This window comes from Leptidea sinapis, chromosome 24 (assembly GCF_905404315.1).
Source record: "Leptidea sinapis chromosome 24, ilLepSina1.1, whole genome shotgun sequence".
Classification (NCBI taxonomy): domain Eukaryota; kingdom Metazoa; phylum Arthropoda; class Insecta; order Lepidoptera; family Pieridae; genus Leptidea; species Leptidea sinapis.
The window spans coordinates 7,905,358-7,932,079 of NC_066288.1; the positions used below are offsets into that span (position 1 = coordinate 7,905,358).

Consider the following 26,722-nt stretch of genomic DNA (forward strand, 5'->3'; position numbering starts at 1 on the left):
ATTTCGGCAAGTAAGGTGTCACTGAAACTGTCAACAGTCAATGTTACCTCTCTGTATGGCCAAACTTAGCCTGTGATAGAGGTACGTGCCAGGCTTTGGGTCATAACTCTCGGTGGATAACTCTGTTGATTGACTTATTAATTTGGGGGAAATTTTCATTCAAATAATTCATTTCCTTAGGGTTCTGTGCCCTAAGGATAACCTTCGGGAACCCTGTCTTATTAACAAACGCGATGTAAAGTTACCAAGATTAAAATTACTTCTCCCTGTCATGTAAATCTGTAATGACAAACGTAAGATAAAGACAAAAACTTTAAATTTGAAATAAATTTACTTCTCGCTTATAAATAGCACAGTATATATATAACCCAATGACTCCTCTGTCCTTCTTTTCATCTGTCTGTATGTCAGAGTGCAACATCTCATTAACCGAAATAGTTACGCAGATAAAATTTAACAGGCTGTACAATAATACTGTTGCCACTGCAACATATTATATTATAGTTAAAAAAAGATGGAAGGAAATTTACAAATTTTACCTATCGAAAAACGCCCACTCTTGTTTCTTATTTAACCAGGATGGCATTTTTAATTTTTTTTTAATGATTATAAGTTACGAGACTAGCAGGACGTTCAGCTGATGGTTATTGATACGCCCTGCCCAATACAGTGCAGTGCACTCAGGATTCTTTAAAAGCCCCAAAATTCTGAGAGGCTCTACAATTGCGCTCGTCACCTTAAGACATAAGATTTTAAGTCTCATTTGCCTAGTAAATTCACGGCGCCCTTCAGACCGAAACACAATAATGTTTACACATTATCGCTTCACGGCAGAAATAGGCGCCGTTTTAGGCATATTCCTTAAGTATTGTAACTAGTATTAATGTTTTATATAGAAAACCCTACTTCATTTATTTAACAAAAGTATCTAAATTTAAATGTATATTTTCTCACATTAATTATCTTAATTTTAGTAAAACAAATAATTATAATCCATAATAAAATGATTTACATTACATTTTAATCGTATTATATATCAATTATATAAGATACTTCATTGTACAACTTACTTTGAGCAAAAATGATTGCAAATTTGCATTTGGTAAAATAACATTAAGCAAAATTCACGAGCATACCTTTGATGTCGAATAATAAACGATTTGCTTTAACAAATTCCTCTTTCCTCGGACACATAATTTGTGATACATATTATTACTCAAGCACACATATATTTAATGAAGTGGTGTCGATAAACCTTAATGTCGATAAACTGATGAGACGTTTGTTCGATACGGCTGGTATAAATAATCTAAATACTTATTTGTGAATACCATCCCGCAGTCACTTGGGGAAATATAACGAATAACTTATCAATAGATTATAAAATTATAGCCGAATGTTTCCGCGATTTTTATCATTTATGTAGTTAGGAACTTTTTCGATTATAATGTTATCAACGTAATTAATAAAAATCTATGTGTAGATTCAAATTTTCTTTATTCAAAAAGACCAATGTCTTCAGCTTTGAATCGCAAGTTACTATGGCTTCACTTTAGGCACTTTTTTATGAGAATAAGGGACGAGACGAGCAGGACGTTCAGCTGATGGTAATTGATACGCCCTGCCCGTTCCAATGCAAAAAATTCTGAGCGGCACTACAATTGCACTCGTCACCTTGAGACATTAGATGTTAAGTCTCATTTGCCCAGTAATTTCACTAGCTACGGCGCCCTTCAGATAGAAACAAAGTAACATTTACACATGACTGCTTCACTTCAGAAACAGGTGCCGTTGTGGTACCCATAATCTAGTCGGGATCCTATGCAGTGGAGCCTCTCACTGGTATTCTTAGCTGAGAAGCAACTTAGTGAGCAAAAATACTTTTCTGATTACATAATAATCACATAGAGACTTAATATAAATGATAAAGAAGCAATCTATTTCACCGCCAAGCAACCCTATCATTACTGAAGTATTTTAAACTGTAATAGGCCGTAACTCAATTTACTCTTAACTTAATGTTTCATCATCATCATCATCAGCCGGAAGACGTCCACTGCTAGACAAAGCTTCCCCCGAAAATTTCCACGACGATCGGTCCAACCACGGCCCTCTTCCAACGTATTCCGGCAATCTTGACCAGATCGTCGGTCCATCTTGTGGGGGCCTACCAACACTACGTCTTTCGGTACGTGGTCGCCATTCGAGGACTTTACTGCCCCAACGGCCATCTGTCCGTCGCACTATGTGCCCTGCCCACTGCCACTTCAGTTTCGCAATCGTTTGGGCTATGGCGGTGACTTTGGTTCTCCTACGGCTCTCCTCATTTATAATTTGATCTCGCAGGGAAACTCCGACCATAGCCCTTTCCATTGCCCTCTGAGCGCCCTATGGGCTTTCTCACGTATTATTTAAATATATTAAAATTAATTTTCATTTTTAAAAATCTACACTGTTCCATTATTCAACTTAAATATAAATAAATCTTTGATATAGTAGGTACATAAAACTTTACGTTTTCACGACCATAAAATTCGAAGTCTGTTAAATTATACGAAATGAAGTCCGTTTTATTATAATATCACTTGTGAAACTGTACGTCTTTGACAATATACATGCAAAATATATAAATACAGATTCAAATATTTTTATTCAAAATAGGATGTGACATCACTTATTGAACGTCAAAAAAAACTACCACCCGTCCCAAAATGAATGCCTCAGGCCTGAGAAGAATGGGCGCAACAAACTCAGCGAGCTTTTTTTTTCATAAAAAATATGTTTACAAAGTAATATTGTACAATTAAACTTTTATTTAATAGCCTGAGGGCGGTCGCTCCATTCCCAATCTGTGGTATCATTAAGAAAGTCATTTATGTTATAGTAACCTTTACGACACAAACGTATCTTAACAATTCTTTTGAATAACGTAATACTTTTGTTTTTAACATTTTCTGGGATCTTGTTGTAAAACCATATACATCGCCCCACAAAAGACTTACTAACTCGACTTAGCCGAGTAGTAGGCATTATTACCTTTTGTCTGTTCCTGGTATACTATCTGTAGTAGGTAGATAAAAAGGCTCATTATAACGCGTAACAATACCATTACAATCTAAAGTTTTATAGGAAGAGTGCGTCTCATCACAATTCCAATAATAGCAAAGAAAGCTAGGATACGTTTTGTCCTATAAAGGAGATCCAAGGCTTAGACAGAAAGCTGGTACTATTTTCATTAAATAATAAATAAAAATTAATAAATCCTTTATTTTGCTAGAAAACATGTAACAATGTGTGTAAATAGTTTTAATGTATCAATGTCTATATTTTGAGCACTTAGGTCAGTTTAAATTATAATTATTATTTTTAAATGTCATTATTTAAAGACTAGAATTAATATATATTTTAAAGTCAATTTAATTTAAGACAATAGAACCCAACATTAACAACAACAAGAACATTAGAACCCAACTTGCTTAGTTTATAGTCACTGAAGTATCTTGTCGCTGTCTGTAAACTTAGATCCCTTCTGGATCGTGTTCTTCATTATACAGGATGTCCCAAAGTTATGGGACATGAAGGGCAAGTACCTTAAATATCGAAGATGGGCTATTTTACTGAAAAAAGACTTTATGTTATTTTTAAAAGTTAGTAATTCTGCATTCAAAGATTTTCTAAAAATTACTTGCCTCGTCTGGGAATCGAACCGACTTAAATATAAAAAAAAACACCCCTACTTTTATGATGCCTATCAAAAGAATGGCCAAAAACTAATAACTCTTCTTAAGTATCATAGTATTTTAAAAGAAAGGAACATCTAAAAAGAATGTTTTGTTTACTTGGATTGGTACGAATGGACCGATTAGATGGCCGGCCAGATCCCCGGACCTTACACCATTAGTTTTCTTCTTTTGGGGATATGTGAAAGATATGCTATACAAAAAGTGATACGAGAACGTGGGCGAGTTACAAACAGAATTATGCCATATCATATCGAGTATTCACCATAAAATGATATGAAAATCAACAGGCAGCGGACTCATTAAAATATTGGCGATTTGCGTAAGACAAGAGAGATCACATTTTGAGCATTTAATTAATTAATTTACAAAAAATACCCACTTAATTGACTACTTTCTTTTTAAATACTATGTTACTTAAGAAGAGTTATTAGTTTTTGACCATTCTTTCGATTGGCATCATAAGAGTAGGGGTGTTTTTTTTTACATTTAAGTCGGTTCGATTCCCAGACGAGGCAAGTAATTTCTAGAAAATCTTTGAATGCAAAATTACTAACTTTTAAAAATAACATAAAGTCTTCTTTCAGTAAAATAGCCTATTTTCGATATTTAAGGTACTTTCCCTTCATGTCCCATAATATTGGGACATCCTGTATAAGTTTATACCGTCTACATATGAATATCAAAAGTTAAACATAATATTATACATTATACCACAGAGTAGTACTTAATGGATACTTACGTATTAAATTATACCATTTACCACGACTTCAGAAAAGGTTAAGCTTTATTGAGTAGAAGTGGCAAAAAACTCAGTGCCACGTTTATAAAACAATATATTTTACAGCTTCATCCTTTTAAAAAATATTATATAAAGTGATGTAACTATGTATATATATAGTAACGTATAGTAGTATTATTTAGATAAAACAATGCGTTCACACACTTAACGACAAAACATTATTTTGCTTTTTGTTTCTTCTTTCTTGCTATCTAGTGTTACTTACTAAAATTATTTGATTTTTGCAGCTTCAATCATTGATATATTACTACAAGATTAAAGTTTTTCAATAGATGGCGCTGATCCATAGCACAGCAACAGTAATTAATTACTCTAACCATTCGCAGCATTCATTACAAATGTTGTTTATGTTTTTTTCAGAATGAATTGGTTTTATAATTGATTTAACAATCCACCTCTATTCACCGTCACATCACATCTCTCTGTATTGTATTGTGTTGAATATCGTGCGAGTATTTATATTATCAATTTTATATCCTCTTTGGTTGAATCATTTACTCGAATATATTCTTTGATTTGTATTTTCATTTTGTCATTTGATGTCGATTTTTGAATGTGGTGGTAGTGTTTATTGATTTAAAATAAATTTTATAAACGACATAATAATATTGCTTGAGACAGTTTGAATAGACAACAGATTATAATATTGTGTTATTGAATGAAAGTTTTCCGTCTAAAATCTAAATATAATTATGAAAGATGTTACCAATACTACTACAGAAATCGGCATGTAGTAAATAGTTATTAGAGGAATTCCACTGGAAAACTAAACTGAAAAGCTTATTAAAATGACTTCTTCCTACCTATCCAAGGAACAACTTAAGGGATTTGAAAAGTATAAGGTATATCTTATTCACAAAAATAAGTCATAGGTAATATCCTAACCTAATCATCAATATTTATATAAATTTATAATTTCAGTATAATTCAATAGACACAAGCATTCTAAGTAAATATGTTATGCATCCGTTCTGGGACTGGTGCGTACAGGTAAGAAATTTTTATTATTATATTATTCTTATATAAAATAATAACAAAAATCCAATTAGGACTTACTTCGCACTAAGGCATGTTATATTTTTTTTTTGTATGTAAGTATAATAAGACTAAAAAATTTAAATTCTCTCATAAGACTTTGAATAGTAATTAACTGTACTTTAGTTAATAAATTAAATTAAGAAAAAATATGTAAATTATCACACATATTGCTTACATTCATAGCTTTTATCATATGAAAATTATAAAGTAATTGAATATAATATTCAATACTTTATAATTGCATATAGTCCTTAAACAGATTATATTAATATGATTCTGTTATTAATTGTTTTTTTAGTTAATATAGTTTATGCTATAAAATTAAGAGAGTGTAAAAAATATATTCAAGAATAGTGGGAAGGGACAGTCACTGCAGTGGCTGTTGTACAAGAAGTTTCTCATATGTGACAATAATATCCTCTTCAAAACTTGTGATATCAATGGACTATATTGTCCTGAAAGCTCATGAAATGTGTCATGGGCCTTCCATATTTATGATTCATTAAAGTAAAATTTATTTTATCATGTAAATAGTAATATATCCATCACATAATTCAATGATCTTATTAATTGCCAACCCACACTTAACCAGTTTTATTTAATACTAAGTATAATAATTAATTATAATTAAGTATATTATGTAGCATTGCATGAATAATTAATTCTTTAAAACGGTTGCAGTTTTGTCCGGTATGGGTAGCACCAAATATTTTAACATTTACTGGATTCCTATTGACTGTACTAAACTTCCTTCTCTTCTCCTATTATGATTATGGATTCCATGCTTTAACAGAAGAAAACGCTACAAATGATCACATTCCAAACTGGGTTTGGGCTGTTGCCGCTGTAAATCTGTTTGTTGCATACACTTTAGGTGAGTTTTTATTTCTAGCATCCATTTAATAGCATGGCCAACAAATGTAATAATGATGATGATAATAATTATAATAAATTTTAGGGTGTTTCATATGTCTGGATACAAAGCAGAACGGATCTCAGTGTTCTTTTTAGTGCATAATATTTAACTGATCCCCATAATTGTATATACACCACTACTTATTCTCCCTTATAAAACCAGAGTTGTAGGCTGTTAACCTAAGTCAATCAGCACTCTCTTAAACAAAATAAGGGTTAGAAATTAGTGAGAGAATAGGGTGCCATATAGTACACTCCATTTTAGTGTATCTGAAAAATCTAGTGCCCAAGGCCACTGCCAATACTTGTTATTTTAAGCTTGCCAATCTTTATGGAAGCCACATCAAATGACATTCAATCACTATAGAAAGAATTTGTTTTATAGATGCATGAATTGGAAACTTTCTAGACAATAGCATGCATGCCCAGTTTAACAAACAGTCTGTCATTTTGAACGGGTGGTAGATTTTGATGTTCAACAAGCGATTTATGTATTCAATCTGTTGCCACTTGTATATTGTAACCTTAGTCACAGCAACAAACTAAACAGTTTTTGGCATATTGTAAATTAAACATTTGCAAAAGTTCGCCTTCAGTAACTAGTCTGGCCATAAATATTCTTACAACTTAAAGCCGTAGTAAAAAAAATAAATTTAAAGTGCAATCATTTTCCTCCATTTCACATATTTTTCGAGGCAAATAGTAAATCACAATATTGGAATGGGTTGTTAAAGAAAACAGAATTAAAGTGATCACCTTGCACAAAGTGGGTATGAACCTCTTCATCATTTTGTAGACACTTCAAAAGCTATAGCCAATAGATATACAACACATCCTCCATGTTGAAGACCACAAAAGTAAAGGGTGGCTGTGTGCTGTTAGAACTAAAACTGCTGTTAATTCTGTTAAAATCATAAGTCACCGAAATCATATACATAATAAATAATAAAAAAAGCCTTTCATTCCCGTACTAAATTAAACTAAATTTAATAATTAAAAAACCCTAATATTATAAGAATTAAAAAAGAGTAAAAGTTTTATGTAAGTTTTTGTTTATTTCTTAATAATAAATGTTTTAATCAGTAGTATGTGCCCCTCTTTGAGTAAAGGCCTCCCCCATTTTCTTCCACACTATATGATTTTTCCTCAATATTAGCCAGTCTTTTCCAGCATATTCCATTACATCATCAGCCCAGCTCTTACACGATCTCCCAACTTTCCTAATACCAAAATCATAAAGAAAACTATAAAAATATCACAAGAAAAGATTTCCATTTGGTCTCTTTTGTGTACCATCATAGAAGATCCAAATATTGGTGCTTATTGTCGATTTAAAGGGCATACCCTAAATTATAATCCCTACAGTTAGAGAGTCACTTAAAATTCGAGGCTCGATTAAAATTAGAGGCTCGATTAAAATTAGTGGCTCGATTAAAATTAGAGGCTCGATTAAAATTAGAGGCTCGATTAAAATAAGAGGCTCAATTAAAATTAGAGACTCGATTAAAATTAGAGACTCGATTAAAATTAGAGGCTCGATTTAAATAAGAGGCTCGATTAAAATTAGAGGCTCGATTAAAATTTTTGCTGACTTGATACTGATGATAAAATGCCAACAAATAATTGAGCAAATACTATTAGGTATTTAGAGCAAATTGAGTATTGATTGAAATTGAAAAGATATACACAGTTCTCGTTCGTTAAATACGAATTATTAATTTATAAAAAGCTTTACAAAAGTATAAATATTTAAGTAGTTTCTAAAACTCAACGACATTGTGTGAGAAAAAAACAGAAAAACACAGCTTGGACAGCGTTAAAGGTTAAAGTATAATAATACTTCTTACAATACATCCATCTCTTTCTACAATCGCCGTTATGCATCTATGCATCCTTGTTGATAGTTTTAATGGAATTTTATTGCATTTTTGTACAGAATGAGGTTTTGTTTGTTTGTTTGCATTATTCATATTACCTACATGAATAACGAAGGGGAAACAAAAAAAATAACTACTTACATAGCTCAAAACATTAATTCAGTTGTGTAAGAAAATATATTTTATATTTAAATTTTAATAATTGTGAGGGCCTGTTTTATGGATGACTGGCCCGCGTTTAGCACAAATCGAAACTTTACAAACTGGATGTTTTGTGGACTACAAATTAGTTAAATTATTATTATTATTAATTAAATTGGTCAGTTTTATATTACGACAACTGCGTGCGCGACCGTCCCGTAACACAGTTTACCAGTGGGAGGCTCCTTTGCACAGGCTGCCGGCTAGATTATGGGTACCACAACGGCGCCTATTTCTGCCGTGAAGCAGTAATGTGTAAGCATTACTGTGTTTCAGTCTGAAGGGCGCCGTAGCTAGTGAAATTACTGGGCAAATGAGACTTAACATCTTGTCTCAAGGTGACGAGCGCAGTTGTAGTGCCGCTCAGAATTTTTGGGGGTTTCAAGAATCCTGAGCGGCACTGCATTGTAATGGGCAGGGCGTATCAATTACCATCAGCTGAACGTCCTGCTCGTCTTGTCCCTTATTTTCATAAAAAAAAAAAAAAAAAAACACACGGTAGTACTTATTTTAATGGAAGTTATCAGTGCTAAAGATTGATTCAAGTTTTATTTTCTTTTTCAAAACCTGAAACAAATATTCATGCTGTTAGACTATAGGACATACACAAATATAATTACTTAAATTATTAAATATAAGTACATAGTGATATTAACAACTTAATCTTATTCTTTTTAATATATTTAACAAAGTATTTACAAAAGGAGTGAAAACTAGGGAAGGGCGGGGAATAAAATTGTACAAAGAAGGTTGCATTAAGGGACAATCGAAGAACAGATGATCCACGTTACCCTCGTCTAGGCCACATTCACAAATTCTCTAATTCTTAGTTTAGCTAAGAAAACTAAAAAGGGTTACTAAAGAAGTCAGCTCTCACAATAATAATAATAATTTAAGATCTATAATGTATACTGTATTCGACGCAAAAAATAAATTTCATTTCACACGTTACCCTTCCCCGCAACACCACCCGCTGACTTACCGACCCCTGGGACGGTCGCGCACAAAGTCACCGGACTATAGAAGACATGGTCTGCTCTAAACGACATCGATTCGCTTAAGAAATCTGAAGAACAAGCATTTACCAAACTTCATCATCACCTAATAATCTGTATATATAAAAATGAATTGCTGTTCGTTAGTCTCGCTAAAACTCGAGAACGGCTGGACCGATTTGGCTAATTTTGGTCTTTAATTATTTGTGGAGGTCCAGAGAAGGTTTAAAAGGTGAATAAATAGGAAAATGCTGCTCAATATAAATAAAAACAACAAATTTGTTTTTCCTGTGATGTGTCCATACATAATTTCTATGAGAGAATTTATTGACGCACGGTTTGACAGTTCTGCTGTGAAACAATTTCATTACGACAGCAGGGTGCATATTTTACGAAGTAATTTTTGATGTTATGATATATTATTCACAAATTCATATAAAAACATTATTATATACAGATCAACGTCTGTCGGGTCAGCTAGTTTCGAATAGAATTCTTTTTATTTATTACTGACACTCCAATAAATAAGCACATATAAGTTATGTTATGTTATGACGTATTTTTAAAGTTAAAAATTCTTTAGCCGCGCTGGGCACATTTTGGTAGGGGAAAATCTCATGGGTTCCCGTCACCGACATGCGCACGACGGTTAAACGAGATAAATAAATAATTAAAAAGATAAATATATATAGTTTACACACATTTTGGATGGGTGAAATCGCGTGAGTTCGCATCAACGAAATGCTTAGCAGTATATCTGTAGCTATACAGCTGACGTATTGTGCAACATTAGTGCTGTGTATATCTTATAAGTGAAATTGAATCGATTTAGTCAAAAGTTAAATTTATATACTGTGCATTTTTGAAGTAATGTTTGTTTGATTAATATACTTATTATTGAAAATAAGTTTATAAAATAGATTGGTATTAATAATTTATTTGTTTTTAAACAATATAAAATTACAAATTTTAATGCTAAAAGCTCAAAGTTTTCACTTCTATCGGGAGTCTCTACACCTGCCAATTTTTCTTTATTTGTAACCTAACAGAATTTATGGCCAAACTAGGTATAATTAGTCTCCTTTCGCTATTTTTTATCGACTTCATTAAGGCGGAGGTTATCAATTCGATCGGTACTCTTTTTTTAATTTTATGTTTGTACACCGATTACTCAGAGATTTATGATCCGATTTACGTAATTCTTCTTTTTTTTTGATGCGAAATAGATGCCATTTGGTCCCATAAAAAATTTAGATAGTTTCTCCCAGTAGTTACATATAAATAATAGCATTTAATTAATATTAAAGGTAAAGGTTTGCATAAGAGTTGTATTAAATTAAATTTTTAGTTATTTGATATTTTTCAGTTTTTGAAGTCGGATTTTTAAACGTAGTTTTTTTTGGGTACCAACATTAAATAACGGTATTAGATTAAAATTCAAAGCAAAACAGAAATTTTGACTGGTTGCAACACAGTAGATAGAGTTTTTATACCTCAAATTTATATTATTTCAAATGTGTACACTTTACATATAAATAATAGCATTTAATTAATATTAAAGGTAAAGGTTTGCATAAGAGTTGTATTAAATTAAATTTTTAGTTATTTGATACTTTTCAGTTTTTGAAGTCGGTTTTTTTAAACGTAGTTTTTTTTGGGTGCCAACATTAAATAACGGTATTAGATTGAAATTCAAAGCAAAACAGAAATTTTGACTGGTTGCAACACAGTAGATAGAGTTTTTATACCTCAAATTTATATTATTTCAAATGTGTACACTTTCCTTGAGCTTATATTAGTTACGAAGAAACCATAAAATAACACAACATAAGTATTTCCATTGAGGCTTTGAGTGTGAGTTGATTTTGTGCTCTACGTTGTGCAATTTAATAATAATAAATAATTTCTATGCGCATAACCTGCAAAATTACCAGTGGGAGGCTCCTTTGCACCGGATGCCGGCTAGATTTTGGGTACCAAAACGGCGCCTTTTTATGCCGTGAAGCAGTAATGTGTAAACATTATTGTGTTTCAGACTGAAGGGCATCGTAGCTAGTGAAATTACTGGGCAAATGATATTTGACATCTTATGTATCAAGGTGACCAGCGCAGTTGTAGTGGCGCTCGCAATTATTGGGTTTTTCAAGAATCCTGAGCGGCACTAAATTGTAATGGTCAGGGCGTATCAATAACCATCAGCTGAACGTCCTGCTCGTCTCATCCCTTATTTTCATAAAAAAAATCGATTTTGATAAACAACAAAAACTGGAGATTATAGAGTACGTAAGCAATTGGCAAAGAATATATCATAACTAGCAGACGCGACAGACGTTGTTCTGTACATAATAAATACATACTGTTTTTCATGAATTTGTCATTAATATTAATAACTTCAAGAATTATTTTGTTAAGTATGCTCCCTGCTGTTATAATGAAATTGTTTCTCAGCAGAAATGTCAAACCGCGCGTCAATAAATTCTCTCATGGAAAATATGTCCATACAAAACAAATATTGAAAATAAAAATAATTTTGGGTCCCAAATAGAAATAAAAACTATCCTATCTCTCAAGTTGGACTAAGGTGCACTCCATGAAGTAATTCCCATTTAAATCCGTTTATTAGTTTAGGAGTCCATAACGGACAAACAACGTGTCACGTAATTTATATATATAAAGATAGTACAAGTATCATTGGTTGCGGATCAACGTACGCAGGTCACTATCGATCCAGTCTGCAACGAGCCCAATTAACAAACACCAAAATATTGATGTAAATTGTTATACTAATATGGACAGACATATCCATGTTGTGTTTTTGTTATTATGCTTAGAATCTTAAGGCGAAGATTAAGCAGAAAACACGCAAACATGGTGTTTTTAGACAAGTGGTGTGGTGAAAGTATAGCATTTCCAGCTATGAACACTACTTAATCATGTTACACATATCCTTAAGTCTTATTTGTAGGTTGCTAATGCTTGCTGTTGGTTATAGTTAACACTGCCGAGCCTTTTTGAACTACCACTTTTCTTTTAAGTTAAACAAGTGTTTTGGCTTGGCGTGACGCATTTTTTTGGTACTTCTCTCAGAAAAGTTATTCTTATAGCTTGTACTTTTTTGTGTTGGTTCATTTATTCAGATTAGTAGTGAATAACGAGGATTGTAAGCATATAAACTGTTTTCCACCCAAGAATTTTGAAAATATTGGCTTTGTTACATAGATGGCGGGCCGGCAACCGTGAACTCATATCGCTCAAGGTCGCTGACATTTAGTGTCGCCTTAAGTTCACTGACGAAGCGGAAAGAGCCAGTGCTTGAAAGCCTTGAATAAACCTTTATTTTGGTGTCTTAAAATCGCCTGTCTCAATGATTTATTTTTTTAATAGTAGAACGGTGAGATCGCTCGACTTCGGCCATGTTAAGTGTAATGCAAGGTCAACCTTGAGTCCTGATCACGGAGATGGATCCAAATAGATGCCGCGAGTGTATGTACTTCGCGTGTCAAAAAGAGGACCTTTGACGCTTTTATTTTACTTTTTACTAGCTGACCCAGCAAACGTTGTATTGCCGATATTAAAATCGCGATACAAAAGTAACTGTTCATCGTAGATGGGTGAAAATTTTAAGTTGTATGTATTTTTAATGCTGACTCATAATCAAACAAATTAAAAAAAAAAATTTGACGTGGACCACCCTTAACATTTAGGGGGATGAAAAATAGATGTTATCCGATTCTCAGACCTACCCAATATGCACTCAAAATTTCATGAGAATCAAGTCAAGGTCAAGCCGTTTCGAAGGAGTTTAACTACATGAGAATTTTATATATTAGAAGATTATGATTTATAATACATTGCCGATTTTAGTGATAAGCAATACCGACTATTGATGTACTGAAAACGTCAACTAATGATGAACTGAGCTGCTAAACGTAAGGCTCGATGCACTGGCAGTTTTAACGACGTCACAGTAGGTACAAAAAATAGGGAACGCTTGGTTTTCATACAGACGGAGGGATTTGCGTTAACTGGATCTATGTCTGTGGCCCTGATGGATAATAAATATCCCGTACGAACTAAGTGTAGTGGAATAAGCCACTGAAATATTTATAATTCTCAATAGTTTGAATTACATGCTAACAAAATATAGCCTTTATTCACATAACTAACAAAGATAACTAACAATACTCTAAAACAAACATAAAACATTAGAAACCAAATAACTTATTCTAGTATTTGTATTATTTTTATTTTTTGTGGATCTGTTTGCCAATCGGCAAATGCCTCCTCCAACCGTTTCCATTCGTGTCTTTCTTGAGCCACTCTGTTCCAAGTTAATCCTGCCACTTCCCTGATATCGTCCTCCCATCTTTTCTGGGGTCTACCTCTTTTCCCCATACATAGAATACATGCTAATAGTTTAAATTAATTACAATGCATTGTGATGAATAATATTTTGTGTGCCTAATTTTTTTTATGGAAGAGGAGGGCAAACGAACGTACAAGTAGGTCACCTGATGTTAAATGATCACCGCCGCAACACCAGCGAAATTTCAAGAGTGTTGCCGGCCTTTTCGGAGCAAACTTGAGTCTTAACCAATTTACCTCATTCCGTGAACTTCTCAAGAGAGGACTCAATAGAAGATACAAGTTTCTTCTGGCACTGGTTGACGATTTCCTTAGAGAGACCGGCATGAAGACTATAGAAGACATGGTCTGCTCTAAAAGACATCGATTCGCTTAAGAAATCTGAAGAACAAGCATTTACCAAACTTCATCATCACCTAATAATCTGTAATATCCGGACGACCGAGCCTTGCTCGGATTTTTAAGAATGTACAAAACTTGAACAAAAAAAAACTAATAGGACATCTGGATTCGAACCGGGGTCTTCTGCTTTCCGGATCACCCAATGTCCCATCTGAGCTATAATAGTCTTGTATATGGTGGCGAAATTTACCTTTGTATTCTAATGTTATTGTAGCTGTTTCTCATTCAAACATGGATAAAACCATTTTTTTTAAATTGAAACCTAGCTAGATCGATTTATCACCCCCGAAATCCCCTGCATACTTAATTTTATGAAAATCGTTGGAGCCGTTTCCGAGATTCAGATTATATATATATATACAAGAATTGCTCGTTTAAAGATATATAAAAATGAATTGCTGTTCGTTAGTCTCGCTAAAACTCGAGAACGGCTGGACCGATTTGGCTAATTTTGGTCTTTAATTATTTGTGGAGGTCCAGAGAAGGTTTAAAAGGTGAATAAATAGGAAAATGCTGCTCAATATAAATAAAAACAACAAATTTGTTTTTCCTGTGATGTGTCCATACATAATTTCTATGAGAGAATTTATTGACGCACGGTTTGACAGTTCTGCTGTGAAACAATTTCATTACGACAGCAGGGTGCATATTTTACGAAGTAATTTTTGATGTTATGATATATTATTGACAAATTCATATAAAAACATTATTATATACAGATCAACGTCTGTCGGGTCAGCTAGTTTCGAATAGAATTCTTTTTATTTATTACTGACACTCCAATAAATAAGCACATATAAGTTATGTTATGTTATGACGTATTTTTAAAGTTAAAAATTCTTTAGCCGCGCTGGGCACATTTTGGTAGGGGAAAATCTCATGGGTTCCCGTCACCGACATGCGCACGACGGTTAAACGAGATAAATAAATAATTAAAAAGATAAATATATATAGTTTACACACATTTTGGATGGGTGAAATCGCGTGAGTTCGCATCAACGAAATGCTTAGCAGTATATCTGTAGCTATACAGCTGACGTATTGTGCAACATTAGTGCTGTGTATATCTTATAAGTGAAATTGAATCGATTTAGTCAAAAGTTAAATTTAAATACTGTGCATTTTTGAAGTAATGTTTGTTTGATTAATATACTTATTATTGAAAATAAGTTTATAAAATAGATTGGTATTAATAATTTATTTGTTTTTAAACAATATAAAATTACAAATTTTAATGCTAAAAGCTCAAAGTTTTCACTTCTATCGGGAGTCTCTACACCTGCCAATTTTTCTTTATTTGTAACCTAACAGAATTTATGGCCAAACTAGGTATAATTAGTCTCCTTTCGCTATTTTTAATCGACTTCATTAAGGCGGAGGTTATCAATTCGATCGGTACTCTTTTTTTAATTTTATGTTTGTACACCGATTACTCAGAGATTTATGATCCGATTTACGTAATTCTTCTTTTTTTTGATGCGAAATAGATGCCATTTGGTCCCATAAAAAATTTAGATAGTTTCTCCCAGTAGTTACATATAAATAATAGCATTTAATTAATATTAAAGGTAAAGGTTTGCATAAGAGTTGTATTAAATTAAATTTTTAGTTATTTGATATTTTTCAGTTTTTGAAGTCGGATTTTTAAACGTAGTTTTTTTTGGGTACCAACATTAAATAACGGTATTAGATTAAAATTCAAAGCAAAACAGAAATTTTGACTGGTTGCAACACAGTAGATAGAGTTTTTATACCTCAAATTTATATTATTTCAAATGTGTACACTTTACATATAAATAATAGCATTTAATTAATATTAAAGGTAAAGGTTTGCATAAGAGTTGTATTAAATTAAATTTTTAGTTATTTGATACTTTTCAGTTTTTGAAGTCGGTTTTTTTAAACGTAGTTTTTTTTGGGTGCCAACATTAAATAACGGTATTAGATTGAAATTCAAAGCAAAACAGAAATTTTGACTGGTTGCAACACAGTAGATAGAGTTTTTATACCTCAAATTTATATTATTTCAAATGTGTACACTTTCCTTGAGCTTATATTAGTTACGAAGAAACCATAAAATAACACAACATAAGTATTTCCATTGAGGCTTTGAGTGTGAGTTGATTTTGTGCTCTACGTTGTGCAATTTAATAATAATAAATAATTTCTATGCGCATAACCTGCAAAATTACCAGTGGGAGGCTCCTTTGCACCGGATGCCGGCTAGATTTTGGGTACCAAAACGGCGCCTTTTTATGCCGTGAAGCAGTAATGTGTAAACATTATTGTGTTTCAGACTGAAGGGCATCGTAGCTAGTGAAATTACTGGGCAAATGATATTTGACATCTTATGTATCAAGGTGACCAGCGCAGTTGTAGTGGCGCTCGCAATTATTGGGTTTTTCAAGAATCCTGAGCGGCACTAAATTGTAATGGTCAGGGCGTATCAATAACCATCAGCTGAACGTCCTGCTCGTCTCATCCCTTATTTTCATAAAAAAAATCGATTTTGATAAACAACAAAAACTGGAGATTATAGAGTACGTAAGCAATTGGCAAAGAATATATCATAACTAGCAGACGCGACAGACGTTGTTCTGTACATAATAAATACATACTGTTTTTCATGAATTTGTCATTAATATTAATAACTTCAAGAATTATTTTGTTAAGTATGCTCCCTGCTGTTATAATGAAATTGTTTCTCAGCAGAAATGTCAAACCGCGCGTCAATAAATTCTCTCATGGAAAATATGTCCATACAAAACAAATATTGAAAATAAAAATAATTTTGGGTCCCAAATAGAAATAAAAACTATCCTATCTCTCAAGTTGGACTAAGGTGCACTCCATGAAGTAATTCCCATTTAAATCCGTTTATTAGTTTAGGAGTCCATAACGGACAAACAACGTGTCACGTAATTTATATATATAAAGATAGTACAAGTATCATTGGTTGCGGATCAACGTACGCAGGTCACTATCGATCCAGTCTGCAACGAGCCCAATTAACAAACACCAAAATATTGATGTAAATTGTTATACTAATATGGACAGACATATCCATGTTGTGTTTTTGTTATTATGCTTAGAATCTTAAGGCGAAGATTAAGCAGAAAACACGCAAACATGGTGTTTTTAGACAAGTGGTGTGGTGAAAGTATAGCATTTCCAGCTATGAACACTACTTAATCATGTTACACATATCCTTAAGTCTTATTTGTAGGTTGCTAATGCTTGCTGTTGGTTATAGTTAACACTGCCGAGCCTTTTTGAACTACCACTTTTCTTTTAAGTTAAACAAGTGTTTTGGCTTGGCGTGACGCATTTTTTTGGTACTTCTCTCAGAAAAGTTATTCTTATAGCTTGTACTTTTTTGTGTTGGTTCATTTATTCAGATTAGTAGTGAATAACGAGGATTGTAAGCATATAAACTGTTTTCCACCCAAGAATTTTGAAAATATTGGCTTTGTTACATAGATGGCGGGCCGGCAACCGTGAACTCATATCGCTCAAGGTCGCTGACATTTAGTGTCGCCTTAAGTTCACTGACGAAGCGGAAAGAGCCAGTGCTTGAAAGCCTTGAATAAACCTTTATTTTGGTGTCTTAAAATCGCCTGTCTCAATGATTTATTTTTTTAATAGTAGAACGGTGAGATCGCTCGACTTCGGCCATGTTAAGTGTAATGCAAGGTCAACCTTGAGTCCTGATCACGGAGATGGATCCAAATAGATGCCGCGAGTGTATGTACTTCGCGTGTCAAAAAGAGGACCTTTGACGCTTTTATTTTACTTTTTACTAGCTGACCCAGCAAACGTTGTATTGCCGATATTAAAATCGCGATACAAAAGTAACTGTTCATCGTAGATGGGTGAAAATTTTAAGTTGTATGTATTTTTAATGCTGACTCATAATCAAACAAATTAAAAAAAAAAATTTGACGTGGACCACCCTTAACATTTAGGGGGATGAAAAATAGATGTTATCCGATTCTCAGACCTACCCAATATGCACTCAAAATTTCATGAGAATCAAGTCAAGGTCAAGCCGTTTCGAAGGAGTTTAACTACATGAGAATTTTATATATTAGAAGATTATGATTTATAATACATTGCCGATTTTAGTGATAAGCAATACCGACTATTGATGTACTGAAAACGTCAACTAATGATGAACTGAGCTGCTAAACGTAAGGCTCGATGCACTGGCAGTTTTAACGACGTCACAGTAGGTACAAAAAATAGGGAACGCTTGGTTTTCATACAGACGGAGGGATTTGCGTTAACTGGATCTATGTCTGTGGCCCTGATGGATAATAAATATCCCGTACGAACTAAGTGTAGTGGAATAAGCCACTGAAATATTTATAATTCTCAATAGTTTGAATTACATGCTAACAAAATATAGCCTTTATTCACATAACTAACAAAGATAACTAACAATACTCTAAAACAAACATAAAACATTAGAAACCAAATAACTTATTCTAGTATTTGTATTATTTTTATTTTTTGTGGATCTGTTTGCCAATCGGCAAATGCCTCCTCCAACCGTTTCCATTCGTGTCTTTCTTGAGCCACTCTGTTCCAAGTTAATCCTGCCACTTCCCTGATATCGTCCTCCCATCTTTTCTGGGGTCTACCTCTTTTCCCCATACATAGAATACATGCTAATAGTTTAAATTAATTACAATGCATTGTGATGAATAATATTTTGTGTGCCTAATTTTTTTTATGGAAGAGGAGGGCAAACGAACGTACAAGTAGGTCACCTGATGTTAAATGATCACCGCCGCAACACCAGCGAAATTTCAAGAGTGTTGCCGGCCTTTTCGGAGCAAACTTGAGTCTTAACCAATTTACCTCATTCCGTGAACTTCTCAAGAGAGGACTCAATAGAAGATACAAGTTTCTTCTGGCACTGGTTGACGATTTCCTTAGAGAGACCGGCATGGACGGTATCTGTATGTACAATGCTGTCTATAACTGTATAGTTGTGACTGTTGGAGGCATCCAGCATATTTTCTTGGGGAACTCCATCTGTAACGGGTTTCGTGTTCGAGCAATATCCGTTGACAACGACCTATTGAAAATCTGAAGGTCTACACAACGGTGCCTATTTCTGCCGTGAAGCAGTAATGTGTAAACATTACTGTGTTCCCATCTGAAGGGCGCCGTAGCTAGTTAATTTACTGGGCAAATGACACTTAACATCTTATGTCTCAAGGTGACGAAAGCAATTGTAGTGCCGCTTAGAATTTTTAGGCTTCTCAAGAATCCTGAGCGGCACTGCATTGTAAGGGGCAGAGCGTATCCATTATCATCAGCTGAACATCCTCTTGTCTCGTCCCGTATTTTCATTGAACGACTTGCATAATCGTTCGGGAAGCCCAAATGATGGATTTTTAAAGAAAAGCGTCTTGAGTCATACACAATCGAAGGCCTTCGCTATATTCTTACTGACAGGCCTTCTCTTAGTGACCCTCTAAGTAAAACCAAAAGCTGGTCGCTAAATAATGCTCTCTCATGCTTTTGTAGAGCATGGATGTAATAGCAACAGACTTGTAGTTAGCCCATCTGAGCTCATCACCATTTTACGATTTTTTTTATGATGGTAATTGATACGCCCTACCCATTACAATGCAGTGCCGCTCAGAATTCTTGAAAAACCCACAAATTCTGAGCTGCACTAAAACTGCACTCGTCACATTGAGACATAAGATGTTAAGTCTCATTTGCCTTCAGACCGAAACACAGTAATGTTTACACATTACTTGCTTCACGGCAGAAATAGACGCCGTGGTACCCATAATCTAGCCGGCATCCTGTGAGCTACCCAGTGGTAAAATACGATTGAATGGATAAGGGCTGATCTCCATGAGTCCGGGGCTACGCTTTCGTGACGATTGGTTATGTTTTAGAAGGGGAAATATATTCGAAAATGAAACACTGAGTTTTGAGCTTTTAATTTGGTTTTTTCGGAGTTGCAGTTCCGACTTAAAATCCAGATAAAAAAAAACTATCCGGAAAATGCTCTGTTACTGTTTACGTACTCTCATACGTGGCAGTATAGAGCAGGTTGAAGCTCAGATGGTTCCATAATGTTCAGAAACCATTAAAGGTATTGTATGTATGTAAAGTACATACTATCATTATATAAATAAGTGTCGTTATTGTTGAGAACAACACAATATTTTGACTCAGTAACTATCTGCAATTTAACATGATTTAGAATTACCCCTATTATATTACGGTTATGAGATAGATACGAACAAAGATCTTTATAAGTAACTAGCTGACCCTGCAATCGTTGTTTTGCCATATAAATTATTTTTAGATTTACACAGTTTCTTGGACATTACAACATTACTTTATTTTTCTAAAACAAACGTAGCCTAAGTTACTCCTTGTTACATCAGCTACCTGCCAATAAAAGACACGTCAAAATCGGTCCAGCCATTTCGGAGATTAGCCGGAATAAACAGACAGACAGATAAAAATTCAAAAAAATGTTTTTTTTTTATGGAATAGGACGACAAACGAGCGTACGGGTCACCTGGTGTTAAGTGATCACCGCCGCCCACATTCTCTTGCAACACCAGAGGAATCACAAGAGCGTTGCCGGCCTTTAAGGAAGGTGTACGCGCTTTTTTTGAAGGTACCCATGTCGTATCGTCCCGGAAACACCGCACAAGGAAGCTCTTTCCACAGCTTTGTAGTACGTGGAAGAAAGCTCCTTGAAAACCGCACCGTGCAGGACCGCCACACATCCAGATGGTGGGGATGATATCCTAATTTGTGGCGTGTCGTGCGAAGTTATTATGGTATATGTACCGTATATATATTCATATACATGTAGTAAAAAACGGTTATTTCAATATTAAAAACAAACACTCCAATTTTATTTATATGTATAGATAAAACACGTTTTAAAAAAGTAGGAAATGATTTTGAATAAATTGAGTCTGTTCTTAAGCGGTATAAAGTCCACCTGTAATAATTTTCTACTATAATTTATTTGCTTTGTTTTTTGCAACATTGTTAGCAGTTATTTATAATTAAAACAAACGATTCATACTTATATCGCACATGTGTCGATATTTTTTAAATTGACAACTTTAAACGCGTTCAATACTTTATTTCGTAAGTATTGAATGAAGACGAGCCGGTAAGGTAATTTTTTTTCTCGACTCTATTAAGGTGACACTAAATGCCAGCGACCTTCAGCGATATGAGTTCACGGCTGCCGGCCCGCCATCTATGTAACAAAGCCAATATTTTTAAAATTCTTCCGTGGAAATCAGTTTATATGCTTACAATCCTCGTTATTCACTACTAATCTGAATAAATGAACCTACACAAAAAAGTACAAGCTAAAAGAATAACTTTTCTGAGAGAAGTACCAAAAAAATGCGTCACGCCATGCCAAAAAACTTGTTTAACTTCAAAGAAAATTGGTAGTTCAAAAAGGCTCGGCAGTGTTAACTATAACCAACAGCAAGCATTAGCAACCTACAAATAAGACTTAAGGATATGTGTAACAGGATTAAGTAGTGTTCATAGCTCTAAATGCTATACTTTCACCACAAAACTTGTCTAAAAACACCATGTTTGCGTGTTTTCTGCTTACTCTTCGCCTTAAGAGGGCTCCCTTGGTGAGCATAGTGGTATTAATAACACACACCATGTGGTCACTCCCATTTGGTTATTTTCCCGGACATCCTGGCTAAGGATGTTGCCAAATTATTGAAGACTAACTGATATCCCGCGACTCACTTAGCTCGTAGTAGCAATATTTCAATAAAATCGACACCTATAATAAATGATGTCGACAGTTTTTGTAAATAATGATGTTGTCTGTAAAGTCGTTTCATTATTCATTTATTCTATCATCAATACTTTTCACAGCGCACGCGATATAATGAATATTTTAGGATTTTTTTTTACACCTTGCGTTATTAAATTATTAAAACTTTCGTGAGAGATTGTTAACTTCTTTACTAATACGGCATTAGTCACTATTTATCAGTGTTAAGTTAACCTTGGGTTATATTATTGGGGTTATATATAGATCCCTAATTTAAAAAAAAAATATAGCCTATGTCACCCGGACTAAGGCTTAGCACGCACTGCGATTAAACGCATGCTTTTAAACGTAAGTCTGAAAACGCAAAAAAAATAACACATAGCTTTCTATACAAGCGCACGCATTAGCGACTTTTTTCAGTGACTGATTTTAAAAACGCAACTTGCTACATTTTCATCGCGGTTTGTAAAAGCGCGTTTATTTTGTGCCCCATAGTATTAGTATGGAGGCGCACGCAAGGCGTTTAACCGCATTCGGTTTTCTGTTCAGGCTTGACTGGGCGAGCGCAGGGGATAGATCTTTAGCTGAAATTGCCTTACGAAATGCAGTGTCATTCTATAGATAGTCTGTAGATTGTAATAATTTGTCCAAAGTACTAATGGACCTTCTGTAGTAATTAATAAACTTATCGGGATGCTGCCGCACGTCGTTGTATAATTTGCAAAAATATCCTTTCAAATGTCTTTGATCTGTTAATGGGTCTATGGCGGCGCTGTTTTCGTTTTTTTTTTTTATTTTGAAAATCAAAGCCGCAACACATGCTGCTCGCCAGAAATCCATGGTGATACTGGAATAAAATTAAGCAAAAATCAACCGCAGTGCGAGGTTGTATGCGGTTTGGCGTTTTAAGCTATTTCCAAACCGCTCGCCTTTAATCGCAGTGCGTGCTAAGCCATAGTGTGGCTTCCCAACAGTGAAATCATTTTTGAAATCGGTTCAGTAGCTTCGGAGCAATGAAAACAAACAAACAATCAAATCTTTCTTCCTTATAATATTAGCTGGTATAGTTAAGTTATGAAAATATTGTATCGGTCCTTGATAAGTGTGCAAAGATACAACAAACACGGCTTAATTTAGAGCGTTATATAAAATATTTACCGTGATTTGTCTATGTTGTTGCCGCCATAGAAAAATCATCCGCTTTTCCGCGATTCTATAAAAAATCAAACAAAAATAATAATATTGACACACTCTTACACAGATTATCTTGCCCCCAAACTAGGCATAGCCTGTACGATGAGTGCTAGAGGTTCGAATCCCGGTAGGTGCAATCATTTATATGATAATTATGGATGTTTGTTTTCAACTCATGGATGTAGTAGTAAGTATATTGTATTAAACATATCGTTATCTTGTACTTATAGTACAGGCTATGCCTAGTTTGGGGCAAGATAATTTGTGTAAGAGTGTATCAATATTATTATTATTATAAATATAAGAGATTTCCACCTATATATTGACTCATCACGATATGTCTGGAACCATAAGGCGTAGACTTGCAAGTTTTTTTTTTATGAACAGAACAACGTCTGTCGGGTCAACAAGTATAATATTCTCTTAATTATATCATTTAAGTCTTGGTACTTATGCTGTGGCGGTGCAGCTATTGAATATTATTGCGTAAACAAAGTAGTATTTGTGCCCTTTGTTATCTAATGTTACGTGCCAGACGTTTGATATAACTTAAAATAGATGGTTTGTACGACATGCACAATATGTCCAATTATGTAGAATATTTAAGGGCGTTTAGTTATCAAAAAATATTTTCAGAGTTTATTGATCACAGAATTGTTATGGTATCTTTATATGGTATTTATATTTCCCATAAAAAAAACTGCACACATAGATAGGTGGCCAGAAAAATTAAGGCCTGCATTTTACCAGGAGGTTCCTGTGCACAGGATGCCGGCTAGATTATGGGTAGCACAACGGCGCCTATTGCTGTGAAGCAGTAATGTGTAAGCATTACTGTGTTTCGGTCTGAAGGGCGCCGTAGCTAGTGAAATTACTGGGCAAATGAGACTTAACATCTTATGTCTCGACGTAACGAGCGCAGTTGAAGTGCCGCTCAAAATTTTTGGGGTTTTTCAAGAATCCTGATCGGCACTGCATTGTAATGGGCAGGGCGTATCAATTACCATCAGCTGAACGTCCTGCTTGTCTCGTCCCTTATTTTCATAAAAAAATAAATGCAGCCAAGGTATTAATTTAAAATTATTGCTGAGTGATAAATACTTATAAGTTTTATGAATGTTGTCATGAAATGTATTTATGTGTTTATCAGTGACGGATTAAGCAAGCGTGGGGCTTGAGAGAGCAGAGCCCTTGACCTTTAGTGGTAATAGTCTGTTACTGAGTGTATGACGTGGATTGTCTTTGAAAAGGTGTAAAGTTTCACATTTTTATGAAAAAACGCATAAAAGTCATTTATTTTCTCAAAATTGATTCCTTTACAATTCTTTTTGATGCCATTTCTAATATACTAGATACTACTACTGCTTCGGAAACAAATGGCGCTTTGAGAGAGAAGAAGCGGCGCCAGAAACTCCACCTCAACAACCCGGCATTATTTTTTTTTGCGCTCTTTTTAATAAAAATATCTGGACGACCAAATGTACAAAACTTGAACAAAAAGAAACTAATAGGACATCTGGATTCGAACCGGGGTCTTCTGCTTTCGGAAGTATTGACAGATACATAAATATATTAAATTATATATATACATTAAATGAAGCCGTGTTACCAACTAAGCTCTCACGTATTACTGAAGAGCTAGGAGCATTGTTACATTTTTTTCTCGGAAACTATGTACAGTAGAACTCCAATTATCTGAATTAATGGGGACCGGGACCCATTCGGATAATCAAATATTCGGATAATCGGAGTTTTTTAAAAAAAATTGCCATTGGAGAGAAAAAAAGCTACGTTTTGATATTGCACTATTTTTTTATTGAATTAAATGAAAGAAACATGATATTTTCACATGTTTTAAATATCAATAAAATGTACTTATGTACAAGTTTAGAAATAAAAATCATTGTTTTTCAAACATCTCCGTCAATGTAAGCTGTTTTGCGGTCTTCATCCGTTTTCGGGCAGCCAGGTCACGCATTCGCTTGACGGTGAGCAGTTGCAAGTGGTCACACTCGGGCTGACGCTCCATCCACTTCAAAGCAGTCTCGAGGCCGGCAAATGCTTCACTAGCTGATGGTCCAGCGTCTACTTCAACATCTTCTCTCACACTTTCAACAATTTCATCGTCATTGAGAATTTGAAAACCAGGGTCAGACGTGTCACAAGCCATCCACTCTCCTACATCTTCAGCACTTACTTCTGTACAACCAGGAATTTTTACAATAATTTTTCTTATTTCCTCTAGTGGCAACGCATCTTCATCCTCTCCATTTTCTTGTTTCTCATTTTCTTCAGATTCTTTTTTTATTGTTCTTCTCAGACGGTAGGCCTTTCAGTTTATTACACGCACGTCTTAGCGTCACTGCCGTAACCAAACTCCAAGCTTCCGCTACCATGTAACAGCAGTCCTTTAAATTTATTTTGCTATGATTTGCCAAAACCAATTCTTCATCTTCAGCACCATCGATCAGCAGTTTTCTCAGCAGTTGCCTTCTGTAATGGCGCTTCATTGTTTCAATAACAGACTGGTCCATGGGTTGCAGCAAACTTGTAACATTGGGAGGCCACCAAATAGAATCGATTCTTTTGATTGATTCTTCGATTCTTTTTCCAATAAACCTTTTCTAATTCTTCCAGATGTTATTTAAAACCAGGTAAAAAAACATTGAGTTTAGCAAAATTCTCTTGCCCACCTCTACCACGTGTTGTGCCTACACTGACTTCGCGGAGGGAAGGACAATAGTGAGCGAACGCGCAAACACTGGCTTCGCGGGGGGAAGAATAATAGCGCACTTAGACTTTTTTTGGACAAATTTTTTTCTGAAAGTGATTCGGATAATCGGCGATTCGGATAGTCGGAGTTCGGATAATTGGAGTTCTACTGTACATCTTTGAGCAAAGTTGGTATTTTCTCTGTCTAAAATTAAAAAAAATGCCTTTATTAATATTATTTTATCAAGTGAGATTTTATATATTTTACAGAGAATGATATAATGTTATGTTTTTTCTCTTTTATTCTTATTGATGAAAGAGTAAAATGTTCCTGGGATTTATTTGACAGATTATTTTTATTATTTTCATTTTATATTCTATTTATAATTTAATACTACTATTCGCACATTTTAAAATTTTCACTCATTAAATAAAATAATTGATTATAAGAAATTGAAGGTTAAATTATTAATAGCACATTTCAATATGACGTTGTTATTTAATATTAACAAAAATGGCTGTATGGGCTCGAACCCTTTGTCTGTCCTAATAATGGGCGAAGAAACCAAAAACAAATTAGCGAATGTCGAATGCACGAAAATTTCTGAAAACTTATATATTATTTATTGCAATGGTACAGTAATAAATAAACAAATTATACAACTGGAGATTTT

General features: G+C 34.1%; 3 protein-coding genes across 3 annotated transcripts in view; 1 reads left to right on the forward strand and 2 right to left on the reverse strand.

Annotated features, from left to right (window-relative positions):
• Positions 1-1,286, reverse strand: part of LOC126971766 (alpha-aminoadipic semialdehyde synthase, mitochondrial) — a 32,667-nt gene extending 31,381 nt beyond the window's left edge. Inside the window, exon 1 of the mRNA XM_050818161.1 lies at positions 1,137-1,286. Coding sequence (XP_050674118.1) covers positions 1,137-1,208 — 72 coding nt within the window. The 5' untranslated portion in view covers positions 1,209-1,286. The remainder of the gene's footprint in view (positions 1-1,136) is intronic.
• Positions 1-26,722, reverse strand: part of LOC126971782 (zinc finger protein 28-like) — a 140,310-nt gene that overhangs the window by 43,928 nt on the left and 69,660 nt on the right. The window lies entirely within an intron of this gene.
• The window catches only part of LOC126971793 (ethanolaminephosphotransferase 1), a 31,900-nt gene continuing 10,269 nt past the window's right edge, over positions 5,092-26,722 (forward strand). Inside the window, exons 1-3 of the mRNA XM_050818213.1 lie at positions 5,092-5,384; positions 5,464-5,532; positions 6,262-6,454. Coding sequence (XP_050674170.1) covers positions 5,331-5,384; positions 5,464-5,532; positions 6,262-6,454 — 316 coding nt within the window. The 5' untranslated portion in view covers positions 5,092-5,330. The remainder of the gene's footprint in view (positions 5,385-5,463; positions 5,533-6,261; positions 6,455-26,722) is intronic.